The sequence below is a fragment of the Rhinolophus ferrumequinum genome, chromosome 24, assembly GCF_004115265.2.
Source record: "Rhinolophus ferrumequinum isolate MPI-CBG mRhiFer1 chromosome 24, mRhiFer1_v1.p, whole genome shotgun sequence".
Taxonomy (NCBI): Eukaryota; Metazoa; Chordata; class Mammalia; order Chiroptera; family Rhinolophidae; genus Rhinolophus; species Rhinolophus ferrumequinum.
This window is the reverse complement of record NC_046307.1, coordinates 576,993-586,281: the sequence shown is the minus strand read 5'-3', so window position 1 is coordinate 586,281 and position 9,289 is coordinate 576,993. Positions and strand designations below refer to the sequence as shown.

At 43.2% G+C, this 9,289-nt stretch overlaps 1 protein-coding gene across 1 annotated transcript; it reads left to right on the top strand.

The window, feature by feature from the left end:
* Window positions 1–5,955: 5,955 nt before the first annotated feature.
* Window positions 5,956–6,882, top strand: LOC117017005 (olfactory receptor 2W3). The gene has a single exon (XM_033096903.1). It carries the CDS (start codon window positions 5,956–5,958, stop codon window positions 6,880–6,882), a length of 927 nt encoding a protein of 308 aa, XP_032952794.1.
* The last annotated feature ends 2,407 nt before the right edge of the window (window positions 6,883–9,289 follow it).

Here is a 9,289-nt window from a genome sequence, read left to right as displayed (position 1 = left end):
TATACGTTGCACTTTTTTCTAATCCATATTATTATAAAGAATAACTGAATTCATGGAGAATGGTTAAAAAGTCATCCCTAACATTAGATGCTAATTTCGTGTCTATAACAGAAGACTCAATGACTTATTTAAGTAACTAAATTGACCATTTCAGCCCACAATCAGGTGACTGGTTTGTCAAATGAATTAACTAAATAAGTTCATTATTCTAGCATGTTGGGAGAGCCCTGAATTGAGGGAACTGGGAGGAGTGTGATATGTGGAGCTGGAAGGGAGGGAGCAGGATGTAAAATGGCTTCATTAGCTGGCAGAAGGAACTAGGCACACTGTGAGTGGTGATTCCAACTCTGTGTCCCAAAGGGCAGAGAAATTGGGAACACTGGGATTTATTAAGCCCATGTGCTCTCCAAGCACCGACCCTCCATGCAAGTTTCTGAGGAGCTGCTCTTCCATTCTCCAAGGGAGAGGGAAGGCTGGAGGTGGCCTGTGTGTGGAAGGAATACACATTCTGCAGGTATGCAGGCCCTACACATCCACATATATGGAACATTCTCTTTCTTCCCTGATGCTGTGACATCTACTCAAAAGTACCCAAATAATTATTTTGACAAATTCCTAAGTTCATTGACTCAAACAAGTCTGATTATTCTCTGATATTGCCTGGCTGACTGCAAGAACTCAATTTCTATTCATTTATTTACTTTATTATTATTTAAATTTTCAGCCTTGTTATATTATAGTTGCCTCTACAAGAGCATTAAAACACGGGCATGTTTATACAATCTAATACATCAGGGGTTCATGATATTTGCTCAATTCCCCCTAGTTAGTTTTTGAAACTAAAGTATGAATTGACATATGCTGACGTCTTCCTTTCAAATCCCAAAATAAAACTGAGTAAATAAATGAAACAAAATAGTTCACCCTGTTAGCTCCTTAAATTAATAATAAACTTTCTATTAATCAATGCATCTATTAAATTTTTCCACTATCTACGACAATGGGTTATTTCATTTTCATACATAAAATTCTTAAGTAAACAAAATGTCAAAATACTTTCCCTTTATTTTCAGTAGATCTAAGGAGAACAAAAGCAGGTAGGATGGGACCAATTATGCCTCGATCGTTTTTTAGATACTTAATAATTCTTAGGTACAAGGGAAGGGAGCAAATGGCCTGGTAACATTTATGTTTATGGAAAATAATGGAGTGAGTCCCCAACTTTGCTTACCTGAAGTGGGTGATAAGTCCTTCCTATACCAAGGGACAAATTCTCATGGTCCTCATTTTCTGTCTGGGCCCTATGAGGATTGGAGAGCTTGATGTGACGCATGCCCATAGCACACCTCAGTGCATGCACTAATGACTCCTGTGGCTTCAGTTTCCCGGGAGTGCCGGGCTGTGGATGCACCCAGACCACCATCCGGTCTTTCCTCGGGAGAGCAGCCTCACTTGGAGTCGGTGCCATGCAGCCCTCTGAACAAGACCCTGGCTCATTCATTTATAGAGGAATGGGCCACGGTCGGGAGAGACACCTTCATTTTCTCTGCACGTGCAATTGTTCCTGGCTGGAGCACCTGCGTGAGCCCAGGAGGGGAGGAGACACTGCGTGCATGGAGGTCCTCCAGCCAGGTCTGTGCCTCCTGACTTCTAATTTTTAATGGTACCTGGTAGCACACAAGTAAAAATGGTGAGTGGATTTCTGGATTTAGAAGCTCAATTCGTAAGTTTGCACTTTTCTATTGGTTTGTTAAATTAAAGAGCTATATGGAATACCTCAAAGGAATAGAAAACGGGGAACATACTCCTTACTCTTGGAAAGTTTATGGATTATGACAGATACACTGAGACAAATCTATACAAAAACACATACCTAACAACTCATGTTATTTAATTATAACAAAATCATAAATTTACCAATGCAAAATGATTTTTAAAGGATGACATATAAAATTGCTGAAGAGACAAAGTATCAAGAAACACAAAATAAGTTTTGGTTGTTTTGTTCTGTTTTCTTATGTTGGGACTGGAGATTGTGAAGAAAGACTGAGGTTTGTAAGGAGGACATGAGAAATGAGATCTGAGATGTGAGTTTCATTTTGAAAAGCATAGTATGGAAAAAGGGATTATCAGCCTCATGGGGACCAATGAGGGACGCAAGTGTCACTCTTGGCAGAGAAGGTGTAGCCCTTCCCCTGCTCTGAAAACACAGGTCCCATTTTCTGCCATCTGTCATGGTAGCCACATTTTGGTGAATTTAAAATTCTTTAATCTTCAAGATTAAAAATGCTTTGGAAATAGACTGAAGTCTCTAATCGTATGACTGCTTGCCCTCCAGGAGCTGAAAAATACATTTCTATGACCTTGGGGTTTGAGTGTGGGCATTTCTGAGGTGGGACACTGCATTTGGGGCTAGTGTTCACACTGCTTGGCCAGCACCCAGAGGGAGAATGTCTTTTACCTCTGATCCTCGGCCGCCAACACTCCCAAGTAAGCAAACGTTTGCAAAGCAATCATCCCTTCGTGCAGCTGAGCCACTGATGCCTGCAGTCCCACGCAAAGCTGTGCACAAGCAGCAGGCCTCAGTCACTGGACTCGCTGCCCGTACATTTCCGCGAGTGGCCCCGCGGAGGTGGGAGAGCTCACGGCTCTCCAGTGTATCACTCATCCGGCCTTCACGTTTCTCTAGCTTTGACCCATGAACAGTGAATGTTTCCACTGTAGGGAGGACTTGAACTGCCACGTGAAGCAATTGATTATTCACTCCTGGAGCTTCAGCTCTGTGTCCATGTATAAAAGATGGGTGTTTTCCATCGCTCCTTTCACCGGGACATGGGTGACAAAATTCACTATGTGCAAGCGAGCACAGGTGCACAATCAGGTTAAATGTAGAGATGCTCACAGTGGTTGTAGAAGTTACCTGTAAAGTGTAAGCTATGGGTGGGAGGTGGCGAGGCTGGCTGAGAGGACCTGTAGCACAAGAAAGAACAATGAACATGTGCCTTCTAAAGTTAGAATGTAAGGGGAGACCATACCTGCCCCTTCCCAGAACCGTTCAGGAAGTGAAGGCCTGGTGTCCTCTGTGTGAGGGACCTGTGTCTACCCTAGCAGGCTGTGTGCTACCAGCAGGGCTGGGGACCCTCCCTCCCTCTCAAAGCCCCAGGCCAATACCAGCCTGTCTGTTTCCCAGAGGAGAGAGGAGGTGGCTGTTGGTTCAGAGCTGGCCAGATGCAAGGGATTCGAATGAACGTTCTTTTCCAGTTGCCTCAGATGTCCCTGCGAGTCCCTTGGTCCCCACATCCAAGTGCAGAAAACACTCAGGAGATGGGGACTCACGTGCTGCCCTGACAAGAAAGCTCACTCCTGTCACTGCGTCCCACTCTTTTTCACCTCTGTGGTCTATTTTTCTCTTATTTCACAGAATTCACAATTTTTGGATCACAAAATTGTGCAGCAGTTTGTTTTAAAACACTGGCTTTATTGTGGTGACAAAATTTGGTTCAGTCTTTTTTCCTTCCTAAACATCCTGCATTTCTTTTGACTTATTTTCCTTTTTCAGTTTCTTTTGTTTTAAATGATTTATTAAGCGGGATGGGGCAATGATGTCTGTAAAGGAGCGATAAAGTTAAAATGATATATTAACAGATTTAGAAAAAACACCAAACATAGAAAAATTTTCTGAATTTTTTGTACTATAAACATACATGTATACATATTATTTTTAATTTCATAATAATTCATGATTATAAATTATGATTTAATGAAGAAGGAGTCATGTATAAATGAAGGTCTCCCTTAAACTCCATCCCACACTCTAGAAGTAAATCACTTTAATAATTCACTGAATACATTTAGATATTGTATCTATTTTAATGTAAATATATATAGAGTTTGTGACCAGAAAGTGGCATCACGCTATGTATAATCTCATGGTGTGCTAGATTTTGCTTTCCATTTGTGTGAGATTAACATGAGTTTTGGAAAAAATATCCAGGTGAAGTCACATACATATGCTTATTTCCATTTAGTAGCTGTTTGTTTCTAGCTCATAAAGTTGTTATTTATTAACTCATTTCTACAACTTTAAACATATGCATCGTTTCTGAGTATTGGGCACTTTAATCAACGATCTTTTTCTAAGATCCCTCCAAACATTCTATTCCAATTTCAATACCTATCACAAGTTCAAGAGAATGGGCTTATTCCCTTGCACTTTTCCCAGTTCTGTATATACCACATTTCAAAATATTTACCTGTCTAAAAAGCACATATATTTACACCTATATTTTAATTTTATATCTTTAATTATCAGTGAGAGGAATTCTAATGTTTATAAGCCATTTTTTACATTACTTTTCTTGTGAACTACTACTTCAAGTCACTACCTATTTTTATTTTGTTCCAGGTTTTCTTGCCAATTTCTTGAAAAAAATTATTAGACAAGGTAGCCTTTCAATTGTCATGTTGAATTTCTCTAGTATTTTAATTATTCTTTATACTTTATTAGCAGTGTTTCTTATATCAGAGATTTATTAAAATATGCAAACTTATTTGTATTTTGTTTTATAGGTTTTGAGAATTGCAACTTGCCTAGTGAGATCTATGTAAATCCAACATGATCAGGAAAAAAACAAAGAGAACAACTCCCACGCTTTCTTATAACAGTTTACTTATTGAGTGTTTAAATATTTCATTTGTAATTTGTTTTGGTGAAAGGAGTGAATGAGTGAGCCACACTCCCCAACCCCGAATGCCTCACCAATTGTTAATTATTATTTTCGAAGTATGTTTGGATACATGCTAAGGATGGTTTCTCCTCATTAGACTTGTTTTTTGGGTCAGAATTTCTCTGCCTTGTTGCATGGGCTTAATTTCCCACTCCCTTTGTGTGTGACACATAGCTTCATGTAACATACATACACCTTTCATATTTACCAATTTTCTTTCATATTAAAATATCAAAACATAGCTATAAAATAAGTAAGGTAGTTTGATGACTTCCATTGAGACGAGTAAACAATGAAAAGGTAGAGAGCTTTCCAAGATCTTGGAAATGGTATCTTGCTGGCTAAGGGATTGTAATAAGGCAGCAGGGAGACTGGGGCAGCAGCCCGAGGGTGTGAAGCTGACTCCTCTATCTGTCTGTAAGAGTGGTTCTGTGTCCTCAGGTCTGCTTTGTTTGAATCTGATGAACTATTGGGACTGCAATTTGACAGAGGTTTCTGCACATCTATATAAATTATTGCATTAAAGTTGAATAATCTGCTCAAATTTTGTGATTTTCTTTTTCTCAAGCAGCTATAGTACTTTGGAAGAAAAAAATACTGTTTCTTTAAAACCAGACTCAATTGAGAGAGAGAGAGAGAGAGAGAGAGAGAGTAATTTCATGTGTATGTTGCTTTAGTAATATTCAATTGTCTGATATATTATTTATTTTATTTATTCAGGTACTTTAAAATTACCTCAAGAATAATGATAAAAAGGAATGAGATGTGTCTTTGGGTTAGAGAGTAAATAAAGTTTTCTGTGTCTAGTGGATAGTTCCTAAATACTATTAATTGATTATTCTGAGATTGCACTTGGGGTCTTTGAGGTTTTTGCAGGAGCTCAGGAACTCATGTCTGGGGACAATCAGTGACTGGGCCACAGCAGGGTTTATGTTTTTGCCATTGGAATAAGAGGCAGTGAGGGATGAGGACTCTGAGCCTATGTCTTCAGTTCAAAGTCAGCTCTGCCTTTTCTACAATATGATCATTTGCTTAAGATATGCCTGCCTCAGTTTCCCTTTCTGTAAGTCCAGGACAATAAGACTGTCAACTCCATGTCACTGTTGTTGGGGTTAAATGAGTAACTAAATGTAAAAATCGTAGAAGAACGCCTGGCTCATAGTAGGTGCCGCCTTATGTGGGCTACTACCATTATTAGTATCAATATTCCTTCTCAGGTGCAGTCCGGATGGATGGAGCCAATGAGAGCGCCCAGGAAAACTTCATCCTTTGGGGGTTTTCTGGCCGCCCCCATCTGGAGAGGAGCCTCTTTGTGGTCATCCTGATTGCCTATCTCCTGACCCTTGTGGGCAACACCACCATCATCCTGGTGTGCTGGCTGGACACCCACCTCCACTCCCCCATGTACTTCTTCCTCACCCACCTCTCTGTCCTGGACCTGTGTTTCACCACCAGCTCCATCCCCCAGCTGCTCTATAACCTGAGTGGACGTGACAAGACCATCAGCTACACAGGGTGCGCCATCCAGCTCTTCCTGTTCCTGGCTCTGGGTGGCGTAGAGTGCCTGCTCCTGGCCGTCATGGCCTATGACCGGTTTGTGGCGGTGTGCAAGCCCCTGCACTACACGGTGATCATGAATCCGCGCCTCTGCGTGGGCTTGCTGTCGGTCGCCTGGGGTTGCGGAGTGGCCAACTCCATGGCCATGTCCCCAGTCACCCTGCACTTACCCCGCTGTGGGCGCCGCCGTGTGGACCACTTCCTGTGTGAGATGCCCGCCCTGATTCGGATGGCCTGTGTGGACACAGCTGCCGTTGAGGGCACTGTCTTTGTCCTGGCCGTGGGCATCGTGCTGTTACCCCTGGGCTTTATCCTCGTCTCCTACGGCTACATCGTGAGGGCGGTGTTACAAATCCAGTCAGCCGCAGGGCGGCACAAGGCCGCCAGCACCTGCAGCTCCCACCTCACCGTGGTCGCCCTGTTCTACGGGAACATCATCTACATGTACATGCAGCCCGGGAACAGCTCTGCCCAGGACCAGGGCAAGTTCCTCACCCTCTTCTACAACATTGTCACCCCGCTCCTGAACCCCCTGATCTACACACTCAGAAACAAGGACGTGAAGGGGGCACTGAGGAGGCTGCTTGCTGCTCAGTGACGGGGGGGGGGGTGGGGGGGGGTGGGGGTGGGGGGGGGGGGGTGGGAGTGAGGGCGATGGCAGCGAGGAGCATGTCCAGCCTGGCTTCCTGTCCATCAGGGGCCGCGGGGGAATCGGGGACTCTTCAGTCAGATCCGGTCTTCGCCCGTGCCTCCCACTGTGTGTCTTTTCCTGCACTTCCCTAAGACTGTTTCAGTCCCACATGACATGTTCTGGTAAGTGAACTGCACAACACATATCATCCAAACAGCCCCTGTGCATGGCCGGGAAAGCAGGCCCAAAGACCAGCGTGAGGGGAGCAGTTACAAACATGAGTCTCCACAGCTTATGCTAGAGTGCCAAGTACAAAAGATACTCCCTTTGTAAGCCGGAGTTTTGTTTGTGTTCTTTTTTGTTTTTAATTCTTTAACAACTTTCTGCCTATTATAGTCAGAATGATCACAATTTGACCATTTTTCTTAGCTGACAGCCTTCAAACAGGGGAATTGGGCAAGCGGGGTGTTTTTCATTTCCCACATTCCTATCAAAAGCCCTTCATAGGACTATGTGCTTCTTTTCTACCTTTGGTGCCCAGCCTTCGACGTTTTCCCCAAAGTCTGTTGTAAGATTCTGGATTAACCAAGAAGTTAACGTACAACAATGATACATCGGTCACTGAAGTCTTAGAGCGTCGTTATTCCTCAGGTATGTTTTCCATTTTATTAGTGACGAGGACCTGATGTTTATTAAGCTCCTGCTCTGAGTTAAATGCTCTTAACTCATCTAATATTCTCTACACTTGTTGGAGGTCAACATGGTTTTCATTATCTCTCTTCTACCCATGTCATTCTTGAAACTCTGAAGTTAAATCATTTTCTGAGGTAAATTTTTGTTCCAAATCTACCCAGAGCTTTACTCCAAGTTATGTCTCACTCCCATATCCTGTTGTTTATATTGCTACATGAATTTTCAAAGAGCAAAAATCCTTAAACATTTAAAAACTAGTGTCAAAGACCCTTTAGGACTAAAAAGCATCATTTGCTTTCATTCTTTGCAAAATACAGACCAGACTGTAGGGCAGAAAATAGTTTTCCTGGACCGTTGTAGGGTCCCTGTCTGGGTCTGAAAAGTAAACTGAGAAAGATGATTAGGAGAAAAGCCTACACATGTATTTAATAAAAGTTTCACGTGACTTTATGGAGTTTTATGGAGGAAATGAAGTCCTGAAGAAATGGGTTTCATGCCACATCCAATGAAGAGTGGACAGTGGTAGAGAAATATAATAGAACAAAGGGGATCTGAACTAAATGTAACAAACGGGAAAGCTTTACAAGGCCTGTGTGTTCAGATTCCTCTCTGTCTCTACCTTAGAAATAAGGATATTCCTTTCCCCCAGGAACAGAGAGGGCCTCTCTCACATGAGCATCTATGCCTGCCCCCTCCACTTCACAAATACCTTCACCCTGAACTATTCTATTCACCAAAGTGCCATATTTTGAGGTGGTATGCCCTAAACCCAGGCCAGAGCTTCTCCCACTTAACATGCAAATTCATTACCTGGACTCTTGTTAAAATGCAGACTCTGATCCTGTAGGTCTTAGAATCTGCATTTCTGCATGCATCCTGGGGGGCCCCCATTCCCCTAGCTGGTCCTCAGACCACACCTTAAGGAGGCAGGTAAGACAGCCACCACCCTCGGAAGCATCTGAGGGCACACACACCTGGAGAAAGCTGCGACAGGATTCCTAGGCTGAGGGGATGAGAAGATCCTGGCTGAGGGGGTGCCATCACTTCTGCCTCAGTCCCCTCAGCTTCACAGCCTCTCCCCCAAGATGGGCCTGTATTTCCACCCTCCCTGTATCACCTCCTCACTCCCTCACCTCACTTCATCTCAAAGGGGACCAGCCCCACTGGCGTCATTTAACTGTGGACAAACCAGGACTCACGGAAGGGGGAAGGAGGAGTTCTGTGCTTCACGGGGACCCAGGTCTGAATATTCAAAGCTGCTGTGTTAAAGAGGCAGTGATGTTGATGGGCTGATGGCAGATAGAGAATGAGAGTCACCGGTGTGGCAGTTAGAGTTTCCTCCCTTGAGTTATAAACTCCACAATGTCTGTGGCCTCGGTAGGCCTTGGTACCCAGCTGATGAAGTGGGGAGATCCATTCTCTTTGGAGAGAATGCACTGGATGTCTTGAATGGACCCAAGTAGCAGTCCCGGGAGCTCTGAAGTTACCTGTGTTCCTGCCTCTGGAAAAATGCAATGGAGAGAACAAAATGACAGGAAAAAAATTCTGAGATGCTCTAAATTAAATTACGGTGAGCAGAGAATGAAAGGCATAGAGAAGTTATTCTGTTAACATCTGGAGGTCAGCAGATAAAAGACAGCTCGCATCCATAAGTGTATGTTGGAGCTTTGAGTGACCTTCT

Bases quoted from the DNA above. Each gene is read 5' to 3' on its own strand.
- LOC117017005 (XM_033096903.1), top strand. From the start codon at position 5,956: ATGGATGGAGCCAATGAGAGCGCCCAGGAAAACTTCATCCTTTGGGGG.